The following is a 23,252-nucleotide window of genomic DNA, read 5'->3' on the forward strand; positions in this document are numbered from 1 at the left end:
CTTTGTCAAGAAAAAGGTCTACAACAGTTGTAGAGAACACAGATATGGACACCAAGAGGGGAAAGTGGTGGTGGGGTGGTGGTGGTGGTGGTGGTGGGATGAATTGGGAGACTGGGATTGACATGTATACACTGATGTGGATAAAATAGATAACTAATAAGAACCTGCTGTATAAAAAAATAAATAACATTAAATTCAAAAATTAAAAAAAAAAAAAAGAAAAAGGTCTACAAGAATTCACATTAAACTATTAACTGTGCTTACCCTACCGGAGCAGAACTGAGGAAGAGAGAACTTTCACGTGTTTATTTCTGATTTGCTTCTGTTGAGACGCAATGGAGTTCAATAGTTGAAGCTCAGGCAGCTTAGATTTGAATCCAAGCTCTGCTATTTACTACTTACATGATCTTGGGCAAGTTACTTAACCTCTCTGGCCTCAGATTCCTCATCCATAAAATGGGGATAGTAATAGTACCTACTTCAAGGGATGTTATGGTGATTAAACAAGGTAATACACGTAAAATGCTAAGAGCTGTACCTGTCACATAGTACATGCTATTATTTTATTGAAAAACATTGTTTTTACAGTGGATATTCACGTATTAATGTGAAATCCCAACCAACGAGCCCAACTCTACACAAACTATATAGAATAGTATATACGAAAGAGGGTGTGATAGAAATAAAAAGCTCCCTAGGCAATCCTGATAGTCAGCCAAGCTTGCAAACTGCTGACTCAAAGGCAGGGGTAAACCAGTTGGAGTGTGGCTGAGTTCCAGTTGGGGAACACAGGAGAATTCTGGAAGCAGTAAAAGACCACAAAAGACAAGAAAATGGCAGGTCTTGAAGCCCTGGTGGGAAGCCCTGGCTGAAGCTGACTCCACAAGGAGAGGGAAGGGTGTGGGCCTGGCATCTTGTTCTGGCTTGTGTGCGGGGAGCCCTCAAGTACCTGTTTTTTCTCTCTGCCTGAAGCTACAAGATGGGGCTCGTTGTGAGAAGGCAGGCAGCCTTAAGCAAGACACCCAGGTTAGTAGCTGAGCCCTCCAGCCCTGCTCTCTGTCTGACCAACCAGCAGTCTACCTCCTCACGTCCAGGGCCACGGAGGCACTTCCCACACAGAGGAGTTACAACATCAAGGCCAAGGAGCTGGGACCAGAGTAACTTGCCTCAGGCCTAGAACCCCAATTTCCCTTGCCTGTGCCCAGATGTGCACCATCAGGCCTGTCCTCACTGCTGGCTTTGACAAGAATCTGAAGAACTTCCGAGTGGACCTGGACTTGGGGGTGGGAGAGAGTGGGGCTGCCAATTTGGGGGGAGGAATCTTCTTAGAAAAGCACACATGCACACAATTAATTCCCAGGGAGCAAAGACTTCTTAAAGTTAATGTGAGGCCCTGAAGTCGGACCCCCCCTGGGCAAGATCAACCTCCTTTTAGTCTCCAACACAGGTTTGAGGCTTGGTAAGAGAGATGTAATTTCAAACTAATCTTATGTGCTCTTGAACAAGCAAAAGTGGGGTAACAGATTGAGGAGGCAGAGGAAAGCCTGGGGTCGTGCCTCCCCAGCCGCATCTCGCCCCTGAGATACCTCAGAGTCCTGAGGGAGAACAGCTCTCCCCTCCGTCTTGGGTTCTGTGTAGCCCAGAGAGGCTCTCGTGAGGGGGAAGCAGGCACCAGCCCTCCCGCCTCCTGGCGGTGCGGCCCTGGCTCCGAGCCCTCTCCTCAGATGTCAGCGACAGAGCCAGAGCTACGAGCTCAAAGGTGGGGTAAATGGAGGAAGGAAAGTGTTCATTCAGCATTCCTTCCCAGGATACGGCATTTTGGTTCGCTGAGCAAGCAGCAGGACCCCCGTACCCCTAAGTCCACTGGGACCGTGGCAGCTGCAGCCTGGAGGGGATTTTGTCACCTTGAGGAATTTGCAGGCTACTGATGCTCTAGGTAAGCCACAACCACGTGGGTGCCCAGATTTGGTTGGGTGAGGAGGAGGCGGCAAGCTCCTCCACTCAGAGCAGGGCTGGGGGAGGTCCTCAGTGCTGGGAGGAGGGGGTGGGGTGAGGAGAGGAAGAAGATGAACAGCCAGAAGCAGATTCTCTGCTGAGAGCTGACAGTGAGAGCACTGTCAGCTATTGGGCCTGGGATCTGAACCCTCCCTGTTCCCCTACATGCTAAAAGGGAGGCTGGGGTCCTGGAAAGATGTGTCCTCTCCTCATCCCCTCCCCCATGACTCCAGATCTTGGTGATTAACAGAGGCCAGTGGAGCGAACAGCAATTCAAAAGGCTTGGGTCAGATGTTAACTATTTCCAATCTTCCTCAGCTTGGCTGAGGCCAGAGGACTCACAACTCTGACTCCCAAATGGTTAGTACCTCGCAAGTAGGAGTCCAACCTGGTTCAAGCCCTAACTCCACAATTTACTAGCTGGGTGACCTTGGATAAGTTACAAAGTTACAAGCCTACGTTTCCTATCCAGTGAAATGGGGCCAATTCCACTCCCCTCATGGGGCTTTTAGGAGGATTAAAGGGGCTTATTACATGAAGTACATAGTGCAGTTTCTGGAACTCAGTAAGCTCTCCAGTAAATGGTATTATTAAATGTGTTTGTTTGTTTCATTTTGTTTGAAAGCCCTTCCTTGCCACCCCTGCTGCCTGGTAATGCCAGGTAACTAAATGAAACCAGGGGGAATATTCAACTGCGGCTGACCACGTCATCCTTGGGTCTGGGAAAAGTCGGGAGTCGAGAAGGGGTGGTGGATGTGGGCCCAGGGTCCTGGATCCAGAGGAGACTTCAGAGACAGTGGCCTGCATGAGGGCACAACTGGAACGTCAGCCACATCTCCTGCCTTTCCCAAACACCACGCTGCCTCTGTTCTGGAGTGAGGGAAGTTCCAAGCTGGACCAGACCCTGCCTACTTCCCTTCTGTTGCTCCCTACCTTACACTCCATGGTCCAGCCAAACTAAACATATTTAAGTTCTTGGACCCCATATGCTGTTCCCTTGGCAGGAACACTCCCTGCCACCTCTCATGTCCCAACCCCTTCCCCAGCCTCTGGCTTGGATATCACCTCCGCCAGGTGCCCTCCACCTCCAAGAACATGTCAGCAGCCCTTCCTACGTGACTCTATATTTTTCCTCCCACTTGATTACATGCATATATTACTTATTTTGTCCATCTCCCTCCACTAGCAGGTGAATGGCCCACAAGCCTGGGTTTTGTGTATGTTTTGCTCACTAATGTATCCCCGGCACCTAGAACAGTACCTGACACTTGGTAGGTGCTCAATAGATATCTGCTGAGTGAAGGATTCACCAGTAAAATTGCCTGGTGACTGATTTGCTTCCTCCTGTGGTCAGGGAACTCACTGAGGTTGAGGAGCTGTGGGCCTTGCCTGCCTCTCAACTTCAAGCGCCCAGTAGGTACTCAGACGTTTGTTGGCTGAATGACCAGTCAGCTTGGCCTTGAGTCTCAGACACCTCACTGCCTCTATAATGACGGAGGAGCTGCATTCGACCACCTTGGCCATATGAGGAGGCTGCTGCCTAGCCACACACCAGCCAGGATAAAAAATCTCCACCCATGAAGAATTTCTCACCTTAGAAATTCAGGGCCCTTTCCAGATTCCCTTTCTACTTTGGGGAAAGTAACAAGCATTAGCTTAAGGACAAATAAAGGGAAGGACTTCTCCCCCCAAACAAAGGACGTGACCAAGTACCTAATAAAAAATTGCTGTCTCTTAGCACAGGGCCAGGTGGGAAGCAAGAAGCCAGAAGGGTCGGGTCTGGTAAGGAGACTGTTGGGAGAGGGAGATGTTAGAGTCCAGAAGAGACTCAGCTACTTCAAGACACAGAAAAACTGACTTCTCAGTACTCGGCCACAGTACTGAGATCCCCAGGTAATCCTCAGTTAACCCAGCAATTATGCTCCCAGGGATGTCCCTAACTGATCCGCCTATGCAGTTTCCCTGGCACAATGGTGTTCACGGCAGCACTAGCTGTAATAGCCAAAAAAATGGAAACTCCTCAAACGCCCACCAACAGCCGAAGTGTGGATGGTCACATGATGGAAACTACAGAAGAACGACAATCGACCACAACTACATCCAGAACCGTGCAAGAATCTCACAACGTGCACTGAAAGAAGCCAGATCCAAGAGGATGTTCTGTATGATTCTTTCACATAAAGTTCAAATATGGGCAAATCAATCCATGGTATTTGAAGTCCAGATAGTGGTTTTCTTGGGGGAGGGTAAAGATGGGGAGGGAAGTGGCATTTGAGGTGCTGATAATGCTGTTTCTTGATATGTGTGCTAGGTACATGGGTGTTTAAGTGTGTGATGTTCATCGAGCTGTATGTACACTTATCATCTGGACACTTTCTTCCACATGTTATTCTTCAATAACAGTGGTTCTTTGCATGGAGATCATTCAGCCTCAGGACCGAAGCCTCCACTGATGTGGGGAGACAGGCCCTCTGTCCCTCCTCCTCCTCCGTCATCCTCCAAATGCTTTGCAGAGCTATCACTTCCTAGAGACTCACTGCTCATGGTAAGCCATGCTTTCCTCACACAGAAGGGAGGTAAGGGCACCCTGCACGGGTAACCTAGGAACAGAGTGCCATGTGAGGAGATGAGAAGAGAGACTAGAGATTTGAGACCTGCTCCCCAGACACCAGCTAACAGTGATGTACGTCGGGCTTTGGCAACCAACCCTACTCGGCTGCTGAGCCAGGAAGGCAGCTGGGTGGGCTGGAAGCCCCAGTTCCTAAATATTCATTCCACAGAGGCAGATTATTGGGCACCATGGACTCCCCCTGGCCTTACTGCTGACTGCCCCAGTGACCTCACACCAAGTTTCTTACCCTCATTTTACAGTTGAGTGGGAGTTACCATCACCTGCGTGGCAAGGCTCTTATAAGCATAAAAAGTAACTAATATTAGACAGCTCCACCAGGGCAAGGTCTTAGTTTTGTTCATTGTTTTAGCCGCCATTCTAGAATAGTGCCTGATACATGCAGATGCTAAATATATGTTTACTGAAAAAATAAAATGTAGAAAGAGGGCATAGCTCGGAATGGGAGCTCCAAAACAAAGGGCAATTTTTACATGAGTTGAAATAAGCAAAACCATCTTGAAGTTAACTCCTGCTCAGTCAGATTTATTACTGAACTTTGAAGTTTTCTACCAAAGCTAATGAGGGTTAGCTTTAATCTTACCCAAATGCTGACTAAGGGTGAGCTGAACCTGCGGAGGGGGCCATAATGACGTACTGGATTTCTTTTACTGTAATTAAGCTGCTTCTCTCAACTGTTCTCCATGAAGGATGTACAGACCACTTTAGGTCACTCACTTTACTCACTGCACTAATACCACGAAAGCTCCTTCCTCCCACCTCTCCTTTGTCTTTGCTTCTAGACCACACTTGAAGGCAGACCCCAGACTGGGGAGTTGGGGTGGGGGGAACATCCCTACTCTACCTCCTTCCAGATTAACCTCTCACTCTTGGTCTAGGCAAGCCTGGCTTCATCTGACCCAAGCCCCCATCACTAGGACACTTAAGAGACTGTATTCAAGCTGGTTTCCTCTGCAGGAATGTTTCTGGAAAACCCTAGGATGAAAAGGAATAAATGACTAAGCGTTCTTGGGGTAGGGAGCTGCTACTGGTGGGATTTGGTGCTCCAACATTCCACTTCTTCATTTCATCCACCTCCTACTTTCCGGTGGTAAAAAAAATGCCAGGGAACTTGGGAGTCAGAAACTTCCATTCAAGTCACATCTGGTCACTGCAGAGATGACTTTGGGGAAGCCACAACCACTGAGGTTTCATCTGTAAAATGGGCAGAACTTCACAAGATGGTCATGATTCACACAAATACCTACTGGGACCTATTAAGCACCAGGTCCTGGGCATAATCCTAGAGGTAAAAGTCATGTCTGTGACCCTCAAGGAAGCTCACGAGTTTAGCCTAGGGAATTGAATCCATTAAGCTGTTCCTGTGTTTCTCCACCTCTAAAACCTGCAGCAGGGCTGGGCTATAGGGTTTCTGAAGTCCCAACTCTGGGATTAAGAGCTCAAGTTGTTTAAATGTACATCACCAGCTTCAAGAGAATGTCAGGAGGATAAAGCAAGCTCAGAGCTGTGCAAATGCTTTGAAGAGGAAAGTGCACATACAAACAAGGTATTAATTATATCAGATAATTTCTTTGAGCTCAACTTCATAGACACCTGTGAAATTCATAACCCAGGGGCGAACAACAAGGGCAACTGTTCCTTAGCTATAGGGAAACTGTTGTCTGCTTGGCCAAACTTGAGAGTTTGTATGTACCCTCAGGACAACCCTTTCAACATGGCTGGATCCAGGCTGGGGCTCCTGTGTATGGAGGATAGGGAGCTGGGGTGGAGGTAGAGACGAGGTCAGCTGCTGAGGACTAAGAGGAGAAATACCACTATTTTTTGCCAGGGAGTCCCAATTTATTGGGACAAATTGGGCCCAGAAACTTGCTTTTATTTAAAAAGAAGGCAGCATCCCATTTCACAGCAAGACTGCTCTAAGAACTCGGCACGTTGCAGGGAGCTGCACTCAAGGTTAACCAAGCACATTAACCCACATTTTGTTTTATAACCTAGGTGTGCTCCTGGCATGAACCCACCATTTTCACAACCATAAACCAGACATCCGAGAAAGCAGAATTTTCTCAAAAAGTTTAAAATGCCTGACGTCACCGAGAAGCACTTGCCAACCGGACCGTGAAATCGAAAACCTGATCACTACTTCCCCCCCAAGAACCTCAAGCTTAGTGAAGTGACAGTTAATCTGATATTTCTTGCTTCAGTAAGAAAGATAAGGCACAGACAACACTCAGAGCCACAGCCTGCTCTCCCAGACTGTAGTCGGAAAACTTGACAATGAGGGGGAGGGTGTACAGATTTGGCAGAAGTCTGGTTAGCAATAAAGCTTCCTCAGGGAGCCGGAATCGGATTTGGGGCCCTGCCCAAGTTAACATTTTTACAGGTTGGCTGAGTTGCAGTTTGTTAGCCAGTCAGTAATAAACTCATGTGCAAGAATTTAAAGTTTATGAGGCATGGCCTCTTAATGCTTCTCCTCAGCTCCCCTACAGCCAAGAGTTTAAGGAGCTTGGCCTAGCCTGGGTGTTAATTGTTTTGTCAATATGCAGAGTTGTGTGGGGGGAAAAGAAGAAATAAAGGCTTCTACAGAACTCAAGGCCCCCACTCCTCTTTTGGAGAAACAAAGGAGAGCCATTCTGTGCCCTAGGCAGCTCTCCCGCACATTCAAGCTGTGGGAATTTGTACCTGGGGTGAGGGGTATGCTGATGGGGGCATTAGAAAAATGCTAGGTGGCATAGGTTTTTTAATTGCTTTGAAATTTTTAAACTTTAGATCCCCTACCCATAAAAATGCATACAAGTTCTTAAACAATTTCACAGGTTAAGGATCCTCTGGAAGCCCACCCAAGGATCCTGGGACACACCTCTGTTTAAGAACTTGGGTTTGATCCGGTGGAGGAACCCACACTGCCCTGGATGGAAGGAAAGAGGCCCCCATCAGCCGTCAGCTGCCTGGATCTCATAACACACTGGCTCTGAGCACCAAAGTAAATCCCACCCCCTCAAGTTTTTAAACCGTAGAAGAAACTGTGAGATCAAAAATGTGCTTTGATCCCCCACCCACTGCCCCTACAACTCAAGACCTTCTTGCTCCTGGACCCCCACTCCTTCAAGGGCCCTAACATTTCAGTCCCAATACACTGGGGGTCGGGGGGTGTCCCCAGTGAGTGATGGCCCCAGTCCAGGTGTGCCAGGCCCAGTTTTCAGGCAGGCTGCAGGGGCGCGGGCCCTCCGGGAAGGGCAGGGTTAAGAGTGCATTCCAGCTGCCGGGCAAGAAGGGGGGCGGGGGAAGGGAGCGCGAAGAAGAGAAACAGACCTGGTCTGTCAGTCGGAGACACAAAGCACGGTACACAAAGGGGGCCCGAGAGGGGCGAAGGGGGCTGCCCGGGGCACGGCTCATCCCCACACCTGCGCGGGGGTTGCGGGAGGAATGTGGAAGGCGCATTCCTCCGCTGGGGCCAGCAGGGGAGAGCTTCCCACGTCCGGGCTGGGTGAGCGGCTCAGCCGCCCCGCACCCCGAAGAAGGGGGTCCAGGTCCGCCGCCGCAGAGGGGCAAGGAGGGGCTGGACGTCAGAGGGCTCTACGCTCTCCGGCCTTTCTCTCCATACGCCCACCCCCATTCCAGCCCCGAAGATGCTTTCTGCGCCTCCCCCGCACCTGAGGAGGCGCCAGGAGCCCCCCGCCGCAGCCCGGACACCCCCAGCGCAGCCCCCGCCTCGAAGTTCCGCCAGGCGGGCCCCCGTGCGGAGGGGTCTTACCATTCCCCCGCGCCCGGCCCCGCTCCAGCTCCGCGCCTCGCGCCTCCAAGGTCACTTCAGCTTCCCCGAAGCTTGCCCGGCACGGCTCGGAGGCCGCGCGCGGCAGCCAGTAAACCTGCGCCTAAGGGAAGAGGGGGAAAGAGGGAGGCTGGGTCACAGGCGTGCCCGGCCCTGCATACCCATCCCGGGGAGTCCTCACAGGCTTTCCCGGACAACCTTGGCCCCAGGCAGCCCAGTCCGGCTCTCTCCCCGACGCCACCGCCGCGTGCGGACCCCGCCCGCCCTCTGAGGAACGTCCCGGCAGGGGTCAGGGCAAGGCAATGGAGTACCTGGAGTAGGAGGAAGAAGCGGAGGAGGAGGGACGCGAGAGGCCCACTAGGGAGCCCCATGGCTGGAGAGAGAGGGGTGAAAAGCTGCCGCGACAGCGGGCTAGTGCTCCGCTAAGCTCAGCGCGTCCCTTTGAGAACCGCGGCTCGCGGGAGCCAGCGGGGTGGGGGGGGCGCCAGGTGAGCGCAGGTAGGTGCTGATTGGTCCAGCGCCGCAAGGTCCCGCCTCCTCGCAGGTGGGGCCGGGGCTGGCTCTGTGGAGGCACCCCGAAGCCCCCACACCTCACTGTCCTCTCCCGCGCCCCTCCTGCGTTCTCTCGGGTTTTCTGGAGTTGCTCCCGGCAGAGACCCAGGCCCTGTCTCGCAGATTCTGGGTTCGAGTGGGGAAAAAAAAAAGGCAACCCACTCTCCGCCGCACACGAAGAAAATTGTTCTGTGCCTTGTGGAAAATAAAGTGGAGATGCATCTGAACCCGACTGGAAACAAAGGCGCCCCATTCATGCTCCCCCGAGGCTCTCTGTTATCCAAGGCTTTGATGGAGGCCGGGTGTGTCTGCCCCACACCCGGCTACAGCGGGGGGCGGGCGGGTACCTCCTGCCTCTTTCCCCACCTCCCACATCAGCCTGCCCCCAGGACTCCGAGTGTTTAAAACTGGCAGTGAGGTCCCGAGGGACGGTGTTACAGAATCTGCTACAACTTGCGGAAAACTCATTACTTCCCTGGCACAGCCGAACATAAGGAGGCTGGGAGAGAAGATCCCAGAGTTCGAAGCCGTGGTGACGCCAAAAGGTGCGAGGTAGAGGGGTGGTTATTAGCCCCATCACCTCCAGCAACCTTCCCACCCCCCACGTAGGATATAAATAATTAACAATGTCTCAAGTTTTGTAAAATGCAAATAAAGGCATTTTAAAAATCGCGACTGTTTTTATTGGTCTAAAAAACCTACTATAATCCAAGTAAAAACTGCTGGCTGCGAGAAGCAGCCTTCCAGTGGTCTCCCTACGAAGCAGCTCTTCTGTATCCTTACTGGGGGACATGCGACGGAGCTGGAATTCGTTCCTCTACTTCAGACCCAAAGTGCTTTACCCGTGGCGGCATGCAAGTGGGCCCCGGGCCCTGAAACGGTCCTGAAACTCAGTCGCTCCACACTGCACGCCCTCTCCCCACCGAGCTGAGTTTTCCCAGCCAGTCACAACCTCCTGTTCCCTGAGGCCTCCCCACCTTCCCTAGCTGTCTTGAGAATCTCAGGCTGACTCCTCAACACTTGCCTTCCTCCTACCCATCTCAGATTTAGGGGTTTGAGGAGGAGACTAGAGTCTCCAATTATAGAGTTTTTGGCTCTCAAGGGCTAGCCTGGAAGCCTGCCTGTCCTTCCCACCACCAGGCCTGCGGCTAAGAGGACAGTTTGCGTTGCGATCGTGGGAGTCCTCTCTCTAGCCGACCATGGGCTCTGGGGCCGCACCACCTGCGTTCAACCCGGATTCCATCACTTATTAGCGCTGTGACCTCAGGCTAGCAAAATAACGCCTCTGAGCCTCAGTTCCACACGCATCTAGTGGGGCTATTACGATATCTGCCCTCTATAAAGTACTAGGATTGAATGAATTGATACATATAGAAGAGGATTAAATTAGCACGTTTAAAACGCTAAACTCAGCACTTGGCACAGAGCAAGTGCCCAAATGTTGCCTGGTATTGCTTTAGGATCCAGCTCCTTTGTCCTCGGCCTCACGAGCCGTTTCTTTCCTCTATAGCACCCTCACGTTCCCCAAACTAAGAGAATGAGAAACGCTGTAATCCTTCAATTTCACGGCTGATGGTAAAGCAAGCAATTGGCATCTGTTATCAGGGGAGCGCTCCGTTATCCCGCCTGTGGTCCCGGCAGCTGGGGGTTGGGGATGCACGACGCGCAGGAGAAGTCCGAGGCTGCTGGCTGAGCTCCAACTCCCCCGCCTCGCTCTCCCGCAGGGGGCGCTTTCCGTGCCCGAGGGGAGGTTAGATACCCGCGCAGAGGCTTTTCGAGGCTGCGCAGGCCCCAGGCAGTACCTGGTGGCCCCGCCTATCCTCGCCCCGCAGGTTCCTTTGCGCCCGCCGGGAACCAGATGCAGCCATTAGGTGGACAGTTAAACATCATCGTGCGTCGGGATACAGGTCCTAATTAAGTAAACACCTGGCTGGAGGGCAGTTTGCGCACGCTCATTTCCGCCTCCTTCCAGGGCACTCAGCATTCCGGGCGGGGGCGGGGAGGGGCGAGGAGAAATTGAGAGTCAGCTCTTCTGCCTGCACTTTGGACCACACTGCTGTCTTCTCTGCAGCTCCCTTAGTCGGTCGGCCGTTCATTCATCCATTTAAGAGATATTTGCTGATAGCCTGTTGTGTGCCAAGCACTGGAGATACAACAGTGAACGAAACAAAAACATCCCTGCATCCTTGGACCTTCCATCACAGAGTGTGAGGGTTCAAGGAAACTAAATAAGTAACTATATAGCATGTTAGATAATATGTACTATGCAGAAGAACAGAATGGGAAGTGCACGGAACAGAAGGCAGAGCCGGCTGGAAATTGTAAATAACATAATCTAGAAGGTGTTTAGGTCAGGGTCTAGTGGGAGACAGAATCCAGCTCGGATGGTTCTAGTCTTAGTGAAGGGACTAGAGGAATGGGCAGGGTTCAGGAACCAACAGGGGTGTAGAAGGTCCGGAGATCAGCAGCAAGCAGAAAAGCAGTTACAACTTGGAGGACTGGAGGGCAAAGGGAGGAAATGGTATCATTGGGAGTGGGGGATTGGAGGGGGGGGGGAGCTGGAGAGCTGAAGCAGAGGACCACCCTTCCCAAATGCAGCTGTGGTCCAGGAGGGACAGGCCACTGCCCAGAGCAGAGCAGGGAGGATGTGCGGGGGGGAATAACTCAACATCTCTCTCCGTTCACCCTTCATCTTCTGGCATTGCCTGCCATGGACCAAACCCACCCAGAAGCCTGAGGGCAAGAAAGCCCAGGTGGTGGTGTCTGTAGGGGTCATCTTCCCAGGCACAGGGCAGAGAAGAGAAAGGCAGAAAATGGAGGAAGGGCTGATGAGCAACGGGGAAAGCCCAGAGGCCTCCTTGAGAAATGAATAAAGCCTGAAGGAAGTGAGGGAGAAAATTACGTTAAGCATATCTGAAGAAAGAGTATTCCAAGCAGAGAAAATAAGGCAAAGGCCCTGAGACAGTAGATTACTTGGGACAGGAGAGAAAAAAAAAAAGGCAATGTGGCTGGAGCGGAGTGAGCAAGTAGGACATGAGTCAGATTTGGGAGGGTGAGAAACAAATCTTGTACAGCCTCATAGGCTACTGTAAAAACTTTGCCTTTTACCCTGAGCAGGAGGGGAGGAAGACACTGGAGGCTGTGAGTAGAGGAGTGGTGTTGAGAAGACTACAGGAGATGAGGGCAGAAACAGTGAGGCCAGTTGGGATTCCGAGGGCAGAAACAGTGAGGTCAGTTGGGATTCCACTGCAATAAGCCAGGCAAAAACGGAAATGGCTTGGTTCAGGGTGGTCATTGTGGAAGGGGTAAGAAATGATCAGATTAAAACAAACAAAATAAAAAGTGTTGGTGAGGATGTGCAGACATTGAAACACTTGTGCACTGTCAGTGGGAATGTCCACTGGTGCAGCCACTATGGAAAACAGTAAAACAGCTACTAAAAAAAATTAAAAATAGGATTGCCATATGACCCAGCAATTCCATTTCTAGGCATATACCCAAAAGAATTGAGTGTAGGGACTCGTAACAGATATTTGTATAATACATCTATGTTCATAGCAGCATTATTCACAACAGTCAAGAGGTGGAAGCAACCCAAGTGTCCACTGACAAATGAATGGATGAACAAAATGCTTAATAGGTACAGAGTTTCAGTTTTGCAAGATGGAAAGAGTTCTGGGGATGGGTGATGGTGATGGTTGCACAAAAATGTGAATGTACTTTATGCCACTGAACTGTATGTTATGTGGACTTTACCACAATTTTTTAAAGTTACTTTAAAAAAGTGATCAGACTCTGGGTGTATTTTGAAGGTATTGCCAACGAGATTGGCTAAAGGATTGGATGGGGGTGTGAGACAGAGCAGGTCAAGGATGACTCCAGGGTTTGGGGCCTGAGCAACCAGCAGGAGGGCAATACCATTTCCTGACATGGGTAACGCACATGTAGTGGACACTGTCAGGGCACTGCTCAGAACCCCTGGGATCTCTTTGTTGGTTTCTGAACTCCCCCTTGTTTGGCTTCTGTGTGCTGATTCTCCCAGCAGCCTGTACATGTGAAGGGCCAGAGGCTTGCCCTTCAGCTACTGGGGTCCCTTTGCCCTTGCAAGGAAGTGCCCAGGAGTTCACTTTCCCAGCCCTTAGCCAATGACCAAGTGGTGCTGGAATGTGGAAGCTGAGCGCCGGTCCGCCTCCCCCCAAACTCCCAGGGGTAACTTACATCCAGCATCCCCTGCTGGATCAGGCTGAAGCTACCCTCCAGGGACTTGGTCTGAAATCACACCCTTGCTTGGCTTCTTGCCCTCTTTATCTTGCTTCTCCACTCCCTCACCAGTTCCTCCTGGGAGCCCTTCCAAATGTAATAAGTCACTCAGGTACATGAATCCTTGTCTCAGGGTGAGCTTCTTGGAATCTCATTGCAGGTAGAGCAAGTTTGGGATTAGGGGAAGATCAGGACTTCAAGGTGGGGCATGTTCAGAGATGCCCAGTAGTGGCATGTTGAGGAGGCTGTGGTTGGAGACACGGGTCCAGGGGAGGCGTTCTGCCTGGGATATACCTTTGTCACAATGGAAAAGCATCTATTTGTGGAGAAAGACGTGCCCAGGGAGAACCCTGAGCCTCTGGGGGCCTTCCCATCTCCGCCAGAGCATGGCCTTTTTCAACACAGATGTTCATCCCGTCCCAGATGCCTTCCACCCAGACAGGGCTGGGACTCTTTCACTCATTTTGCTCTTTCAGAAAGAAGTGCACATTCCCTGTGCTTCTTGTCTACATTTCACATTTAAACACGTGCTACTTACTGTCTTGTGGGATCTCTGGCATTGTTACTTTCATCTGAGGGTCCTTCTGCCTCACTCTCCAGTACCTCTTTTCCCCTCCTTGAAAGCTCCTGGGGTCAGGGATCAGGATGAGCCGAGTATCACCTCTGCAGATTTCCCCACAGCACCCTGCCAGCCGAAGGCCTGTGGCATTTAAGTTAGGGTCGGCAGACCTATGTCTGAATCTTGCCTCTGAAAACGACTGCCTGGGTGATCTGGGGTGAGCTCTTTAATCTCTCAAAGTCCTCTGGAATGAGTAATTCCTATTTGGTGAGTGATGGTGAGAATTATCCCAAACTGAACTGACCTTCCTCTGCAATTCTGCTCCTCCCACAATCTTTCCATCTCAGCCTGAGGCAATTGCGTCCTTCCAGCGGCTCAGCCTGCGCCGTCTTTCACTCTCTGACTCATCTGCTACCACTTGTTCACTCTGCTTTTTCAGCGCTGGCCTCCCTGTGGTTCTCCGAACACACCAAGTGTGGGCCTTTGCACAGTGCTTCCCTCTGCCTGGATCGCCCTTGCCCAGATGTCCACCCGCCTTTCTCCCTCACTGCTTCAGGTCTCTGCTCAAATGTGGTCCCTCTGAGAGGCCTTCCCTGACCTCCCTACATAGAGAGCCCTCTCTCATCACCCTCTTTCCCCTGCTTTATTTTTTTTCATGGCACTCATAGCACTTAATAGCACTAATCTATTAGTACACATATATATTTTTTTTTCGGGGGGGGGGAAGGCAACATACAGTAATGATTAAGAGCAAGGACTCTGGAGTCACACTGTCTGGCTTTGAATCATTAATGCAGCTCTTCCAAGCTGTGAGACCTTGGCCAAGTGACTTTCAACTCCCTTGTGCCTCAGTATCCTCATCTGTAAAATGGGATAAGCATAACAATACCTTCCTCATAGGTTATGGGTTAATATTTGTAAATCACTTTGGAACATAGCAAACCTAAGTATTCATTAAATTGTATTTATTGTCGCTCTCCCCTCACTGAGTGTATCCTCCCTGAGAGGCAGGGATTTTTGTCTGCTTTGTTCATTGCTGTACCCCCAGTACACAGAACAGCTTGGCATAAAGTAGATACTGAAATATGTATTGACTGAGTGAAATCAAGAAGATAATAACTGTTAAGCATCTGGCAGAGTGCTAGAAGCAGAGTAGACACAAAATCAATGTGGGTTCCCTGACCCACCTCACAGAGCTGATGTGAAATCCAGTGAGCTAATAGGCAGGAAAGTGTTTTGCCAAGTGTCACACAAATAATACAAGTCATAATATAATGAACTACTAAGCACACTCTGGATTCAGACTCTAAGTACTTTCATGCATGATCTCACTCTCATCCTCTCAACTCTACATGCTAGTTCCCTTTTCACAGACGAGGAAACTGAGATTAAATCCCTTGCCCAAGGCCACACTGCTAGGACAGAGGCAAAGCCACAGTGCAACCCAGTTCTGTCTCACTCCGAAACTCATTGCCTGAATCAGTTTCCAACGTACTATTCAACAATGTTTGCCGGAAGAATGAATTTGGGGAGCAGGTCTTTGGTATATTAGGAAGAATTGCACAATATCTGATCTTTTAAGAACCTCTTAAAATAAACATATTTGCCTCTGGTCCAAGGTTAAATTCTGGGTCCTCCAAGAAATATTTAGAAAGAGCTTTTCTGCCCATTTTTGGTAGCAAAATTCCCAGAGCTCCACGCCCACACAGCACACTTACAGGGTTGTGTCCCAAAGACAAGCGGGTGTTTTCCAATCTTTTCTAGGAAGTACCCTTAAAACCGGGTGCGGCCCTATTCCTGCTCCTCCCCTCCCCTGCCCAGTGCCCCTACAAATGCTTCCACAGTCTTACTTCTTTATGTCTGTTCCTGAGCTTTCTGGGACCCTCCTTTCTGCCCAGTGATGTCTCTGGCCAGCTTTCCCATCTATCACTTCTTAATCCTTAAAGGTGCTGAGGCAGCTGATCCCCAAAGAGAAACCTGATCCACATGCCTTCCCTTTCCTTGAACCTCGGGCAGGGCTCCGCTGCACCGGTGAATTTTTGCCAAGACCTGAGCTGTCAGTTTCCAGAGATAAGAGGCTAAGCACTTATGTATGTGTGTACACTGAAGGCACAGAATCGATTAATCAATAAGCACTCACAAAGCCCTGAATCCCTGTGGTTGGCTAAGGTCTAGAGACTTTGAGAACTGTAGGGCTCAAAAAGACCTTAAAGAAAATAATAACAACAAAATAATAATAATCTGTCCTCAGAGACATTCTTCATCCTTCCCCTGAAAGGCAGGGGTGATCTCTGCAGATGAGGTTTCCCAGGCTCACTTGAGAGATGACTTCCTGCTGGGTTCAGCCAATAGGAGGCACTAGTGGGAGACTGGAGGGTGGGACAAAGGGAAAAGCCGGGGTATGCCTCCTCCTTCAGCTGTTTTGATAATGGCTGTGTTTAATCTACAGCTACAGCTCCTGCTGTCAGTCCAGGTTCTGCCAGACTCTGGGCTCTGGAAACACCACCATTTCCCTCTCTTTCTCCTGCTAAGGGGTGGATGACTTTTTGCTGCCTAATCTCTAGGTTGTATCACTGTCCCCTGTTTGGCTTCTTAGCCTCTCCATCACCTCTGCATTAAGTTCCCTCTGCTTTAAATACTCATACCCAGTGGTTTGTCTTCCTGATTGGACCTTGACTGACAGAACAGTTAAAACTTACCCAGTACTTACTGTGGGACAGACACTGTTCTAAGCGCATTATGTAAATTAACTTATTTAATTCTACCATCTGAGGAATGATTATATTTTACAGATGAGAAAACTGAAGCACAGAGAGTCTGATCTACCCTAGTGAGATACCAAATCTGGATACGTCTCAAAAATTAACTGCCAGGAGGCTAATTAAAAATAGAGGAGGTGATGGATGCCATCCTGGCCCTACTGAGTCGGACTCACCAGTCCATGAGGCCCAGGAATCTAGAGATTTAATAAGCTCCCTAGGTGATTCTGATTCAACTAACCAGGCACCCCTCCATGAACTGGTAGTCATGAAACCCTGACCTCATTTTGGCGATGAGGACAGTAAGATCCAGATCAGTTGTATAGCAAGCTCTGTGGCAGACAAAAACACCACCAAGGACAGTGCTTTCTGCTACTTCCACTGCCTTCTCCTTCAAGGTCACATGGCTGGTTCTGATGTTTGGACTTGCCCTCCCCAGGAGCCATCTGAAGGTACTTCTTATTAGAAATGTTTTGGAAAATTCAGTATATAAACAGATGTGTAGGACTTCCCTGCTGGCGCAGTGGTTAAGAATCCACCTGCCAATTCAGGGGACACAGGTTCGAGCCCTGGTCCAGGAAGATCCCACATGCTGCAGAGCAACTAAGCCTGTGTGCCACAACTACTGAGCCTGCGCTCTAGAGCCCGCGAGCCACAACTACTGAACCCGTGTACACAACTTCTGAAGCCCACGCACCTAGAGTCCATGCTCCACAACAAGAGAAGCCACCACAATGAGAAACCTGTGCACCCAATGAAGAGTAGCCCCCGCTCGCTGCAACTAGAGAAAGCCCGCATGCAGCAACGAAGACCCAACGCAGCCAAAAATAAATAAATAAGAGGGTTAACCTAAATTATAAAACAAAACAAACAAAAAACCCCACAGATGTGTATGCAGAATTGCTGAGTGGTGATCAGTATTTGGGAAAAGGAAAAGGGAGGCAATTTAATCCACCTAATCTCTTATTTTCAGTCCTTTCTGAATAACTTCGGAGAGATAGTTAACCCTCCCCTGATTCTACCTTCCCCATTCTGACCAAGACTGTGGTCAGGCCAACAATCTATATTTTTCAACAGAGGCCCAAGGTGATCTGCCAATTTGGAAAATACAATCAAAATCCAAAATGTTCAGAGTCTGAATGGACTTCTGTCGTTGCCTTTCCCCCCATGTCACTGCTGTATTCCCAGCACCAACAAACAGTACCTGGTACACAGTAGGTGCTTAATAAATATTCACTGAGTGAAATAACAGTAATAATTATTCTTGCATTGTGAAAATATTTTCTGTACAGTTATTCACTGATCCTCACGATGGACAGAATAGATATCAGAGTCCTCATTTTACAGAAAATGAAACTGAGTTCAGAGAGATTAGGTGACTTGCCAGGTCACACAGCTAAAGAGAAGTGTCAGAAGCTCTCTCCGTGAAATTCTTCCCTCCCAGATGATGGTGGTAAGAAGGAACACAGGTGGAAGAATGCAAATATGAATGCAGAATAAATTACCAAAATAGAGGTCAAATTAACTCGATAAGGATAAGAAATTATCACTGGAGGAAGAGATTAGAGATTCAAAGATTCCAGGAGATACACAAGTCCCTCTATCTCTGGACTCTTAACTTTACCGTCATTAAATTCAAGCAATCCTTGCTTGCCTGCTATATTGGTAATAGTAATTCCCCTCTCATCCCTTATGGTTTTTTTTTTTGTGTGTGTGGTACGCGGGCCTCTCACTGTTGTGGCCTCTCCCGTTGTGGAGCACAGGCTCCAGACGTGCAGGCTCAGCGGCCATGGCTCACGGGCCCAGCCGCTCCGTGGCATGTGGGATCTTCCCGGACCGGGGCACGAACCCGTGTCCCCTGCATCGGCAGGCGGACTCTCAACCACTGCGCCACCAGGGAAGCCCATCCCTTATGGTTAAATGCTAAGTGCTTTGTATATCTTATTCCATTTAACCCTATTATCTCTCTCCTGAACTACTGCAGTAGCTTTCCTTCGTCACCCTCCAATCTGTTTTCCCCACTTCTGTCAGACTGATCATTTACAATTGCCAAGTCTGATCACTTTGGATCTCTGATTAAAATCCCTAAATGCCTCCCCATCATGCTCTCTCAAGGTCCTGCTTGGTCTAGGCCCCACCTATCTCTCCATTCATTACATTCAAGAAATATTTATTGAGTGCCTACTATGTGTCAGATGCTATTCTGAGCACTGAGAATGCAATGGTGAATCAAATAGACAAGATCCTTGATATCATGGACTTTGTAATAAAAACGTAGAGAAGTAAACAAGATAATTACAGACTATTGAAAGTGCTAAGAAGGAAAAAAAATAAAGCAATAAGATAGTTACCGGGGAAGCCCATTTTTTAAAAAAAAATTAATTTATTTTTGGCTGCGTTGGGTCTTCGTTGTTGCACGCGGGCTTTCTCTAGTTGTGGTGAGCGGGGGCTACTCTTCGTTGTGGTGTGTGGGCTTCTCATTGCAGTGGCTTCTCTTGTTGTGAAGCACGGGCTCTAGGTGTGCGGGCTTCAGTAGTTGTGGCATGTGGGATCTAGAGGGCAGGCTCCGTAGTTGTGGCACTCGGGCTTAGTTGCTCCACGGCATGTGGGATCTTCCCGGACAGGGGCTCTAACCTGTGTTCTCTGCATTGGCAGGCGGATTCTTTCTTTTTTTTTTTTTAACAGCTTTATTGGAGTATAATTGCTTTACAATGGTGTGTTAGTTTCTGCCTTATAATAAAGTGAATCAGCTATACATATACATATATCCCCATATCTCCTCCCTCTTGCGTCTCCCTCCCACACTCCCTATCCCATCCCTCTAGGTGGTCACAAAGCACAGAGCTGATCTCCCTGTGCTATGTGGCTGCTTCCCACTAGCTATCTATTTTACATTTGGTAGTATATATAAGTCCATGCCACTCTCTCTCTTCGTCCCAGCTTACCCTTCCTCCTCCCCGTGTCATCAAATCCATTCTCTATGTCTGTATCTTTATTCCTGTCCTGCCCCTAGGTTCTTCAGAACCTTTTTTTTTTTTTAAGATTCCATATATATATGTTAGCATACGGTATTTGTTTTTCTCTTTCTGACTTCACTCTGTAGGACAGACTCTACGTCCATCCACCTCACTACAAATAACTCAATTTCGTTTCTTTTTATGGCTGAGTAATATTCCATTGTATATATGTGCCACATCTTCTTTATCCATTCATCTGTCGATGGACACTTAGGTTGCTTCCATGTCCTGGCTATTGTAAATAGAGCTGCAGTGAACATTTTGGTACATGACTCTTTTTGAATTATGGTTTTCTCAGGGTATATGCCCAGTAGTGGGACTGCTGGGTCGTATGGTAGTTCTATTTTTCATTTTTTAAGGAACCTCCATATTGTTCTCCATATTGTTCATCTTTGTTTTTGCCTGGTCCTTATACCATGAGTATTCTATACTTAAAATTTTTCATAAAATCAACTCACTTTTAATTTAAACAAATTTACTTTAAACATTTACTTTAAAAAGCAATATTACTACAGTACATAAAATGGGAAACCAATACCACTTGCCATGACTAGAAGGTAAGTGATTTAAAAATCAGTACAATGAAAATAAGACACAACATCATTAAATTCTAGCTGGTTATTACTGCCTGCTGGGGGCTGAGCCTGGGACCAGCTCTGTTTAAGAAGGGAAATCATGAAGTGTTAGATATCAAAGACATATCAACATCAAAGGGAGACTTTCTCCTCGAAGGACTAAAAGAGAATTGAAAGGAAAATAATTGTTTCTCTATGTGATTTAAAAACACCTACTACCAGACATAAACTCTGGGGAACATGTCTTAGAACATTTTTTTTTTTAAGATATAACTTGCACTTAGTTGAGTGCACAAATCTTAAATGTAGATCTTGATGAACTTTTACATATGTATATACCAGTGTAATCACCACCCAGCTCAAGATATAGAATTTTCCAGCAAGGCCAGCACCAGGCTTTAAACATAACAGATAAAGACTGTGTCCTCATGGAATTTATAGTTAGCTCCTCCTGATACATATACCAAATGCCTAGTATGGTGCTAGGACATGGTAGGTGGTCTCTTTCTTTCTCTTTTTTTTTTTTTTGCCTATCTATCTATATATATTTTCTATTAGTTTTCTGTAAAGAGTGTGTCTTATTTGTGAGTTAAAAACCAGTCTTGAGGGGGAGGAGTCAAGATGGCTGTGTGGGAAGACGTGGAGTTAGCGTATCCCCACAAGTAGGGTGCCTGCCGGCTGCTGGTGGGGAACTCTAACCCCCAAGGAGACAGGAGGAACCCCACAGTGAACCACTAAGATGTAGGGGGAGTAAGGGGGAAGGAGAAGTTGAGGCCAGACAAGATTGGTGCCCCTGAGGCCACGGAGATCAGGAGAGGCAGTGGGGAGAGGAGTGTAGGGTGACTGCTCCGCCCACTTGGACACGGGGAGCCTGCTGGGCTCCCAGGTGAGGTCCCCCGCCCTCTGAGACCAGGGGTGGGGGACACGCTTGGGCCCCTTCTGTTCCTTGAGCCTAAGCCCCACCCCCCCACAGCCCCCAGGGTTTTCCAGCCTTGTGGGTCCTGAGCATTGGTCCCGCCCACCGCCCAAACCTCACCCTTGCTTAGGCTCTGCTTTCCACAGCCAAGGCCTTTCCCACCGCCCTCCTTTTTATTTTTCTTTCCTTTTCCCTCCTCCTCTTTTTTACTATTGTGGTATTGATGTACCTTCTGGTTGTTGATTCATCTATACTTTTATTTTTACATTCTTTCTAACATATCTGTTAGTTTCCTAGCCTAATTTTATTTTTTACTTTGTTATTTTTCTCTCTCTCTTTTTTTTTTTTTTTTTTGCCACCCCACGTGGCTTGCAGGATCTTGATTTGCCAGCATGGGGTCGGGTGGAAGCTCCTGCAGTGGAAGCTCTGAGTCCAAACCACTGGACTAACAGAGAACCTCAGACCCCAGGGAATATTCATCAGTGTGAGGTCTCACAGAGCTCCTCATCTCAGCACCAAGACCCAGTTCTACCCAATAGCCTACAAACTCCAGTGGTGGAAGCCTCAGGCTAAACAACCAGTAGAACAGGAACACAACCTCACTCATTAAAAAAAAAAAAAAAAAAAAAAAAGAGACGGCAATAAAATATGTCACAGATGAAGGAGCAAGGTAAAAATCTACAAGACCAAATAAATGAAGAGGAAATAGGCAATCTACCTGAAAAAGAATTCAGAGTAATGATAGTAAAGATGATCCAGAATCTTGGAAATAGATTGGATTTATTCCATTTAAATAGAATGGAAGCACGGATTGAGAAAATCCAAGAAATATTTAACAAAGATCTAGAAGAACTAAAGAACAAACAAACAGAGATGAACAACACAATAACGGAAATGAAAAATACACTAGACGGAATGAGTAACAGAGGCAGAAGAACAGATAAGTGAGCTGGAAGACAAAATGGTGAAAATAACTGCCAAGGAGCAGAATAAAGAAAAAAGAAGGAAAAGAATTGAAGACAATCTCAGAGACCTCTGGGACAACACTAAACACATCAACATTCAAATTATAGGGGTTCCAGAAGAAGAAGAGAAAAAGAAAGGGTCTGAGAAAATATTTGAAGAGATTATAGTTGAAAACTTCCCTAACATGGGAAAGTAAATAGTCACCCAAGTCCAGGAAGCCCAGAGAGTCCCATACAGGATAAACCCTAGGAAAAACACACCAAGACACGTATTAATCAAACTAACAAAAATTAAATGCAAAGAAAAAATATTAAAAGCAGCCAGGGAAAAACAAAAAATAACATACAAAGGAATCCCCATAAGGTTATCAGCTGATTTTTCAGTGGAAATTCTGCAGGCCAGAAGGGAGTGGCAGGATATACTTAAAGTGATGAAAGAGAAAAATCTACAACCAAGATTACTCTATCCAGCAAGGATCTCATTCAGATTCGATGGAGAAGCCAAAAGCTTTTCAGACAAACAAAAGCACCACCAAACTATCTTTACAACAAATGCTAAAGAAACTTCTCTAAGTGGGAAACACAAGAGAAGAAAAAGACCCACAAAAACAAACCCAAAACAATTAAGAAAATGGTAATAGGAACATACATATCAATAATAACCTTGAATGTAAAGGGATTAAGTGTCCCAACCAAAAGACACAGACTGGCTGAATGGATACAAAAACAAGACTCATATATATGCTGTCTCCAAGAGACCCACTTCAGACCTAGGGACACATACAGACTAAAAGTGAGGGGATGGAAAAAGATATTCCATGCAAATGGAAATCAAAAGAAAGCTGGAGTAGCAATACTTGTATCAGATAAAATAGACTTTAAAATAAAGACTGTTACAAGAGATAAGGAGGGACAACTACATAATGATCAAAGGATCAATTCAAGAAGAAGATGTAACAGTTATAAATGTTTATGCACCCAACATAGGAGCAACTCAATACATAAGGCAAATGCTAACAGTCATGAAAGGAGAAATCGACAGTAACACAATAATAGTAAGGGACTTTAACACCACATTTACACCAATGGACAGATCATCCAAATAGAAAATAAATAAGGAAACACAAGCTTTAAATGACACAATAGGCCAGATACATCTAACTGATATTTATAGAACATTCCACCCAAAAGTGGCAGAATACACTTTCTTCTCAAGTACACACGGAACATTCTCCAGGATATATCACATTTGGGGT

The 23,252-nt window shown here is 47.8% G+C and overlaps 1 protein-coding gene across 2 annotated transcripts in view; it reads right to left on the bottom strand.

Annotated features, from left to right (window-relative positions):
- The window catches only part of CDH3 (cadherin 3), a 117,905-nt gene that overhangs the window by 35,246 nt on the left and 59,407 nt on the right, over positions 1 to 23,252 (bottom strand). For both annotated transcript variants that reach the window (XM_082606994.1, XM_082606993.1), the window contains exon 4: positions 8,376 to 8,496. In XM_082606994.1, the coding sequence (XP_082463120.1) occupies positions 8,376 to 8,496 (121 nt within the window). The remainder of the gene's footprint in view (positions 1 to 8,375; positions 8,497 to 23,252) is intronic.

The sequence above is a fragment of the Mesoplodon mirus genome (genome assembly GCF_964341445.2).
Source record: "Mesoplodon mirus genome assembly, chromosome: 19".
NCBI lineage: Eukaryota > Metazoa > Chordata > Mammalia > Artiodactyla > Ziphiidae > Mesoplodon > Mesoplodon mirus.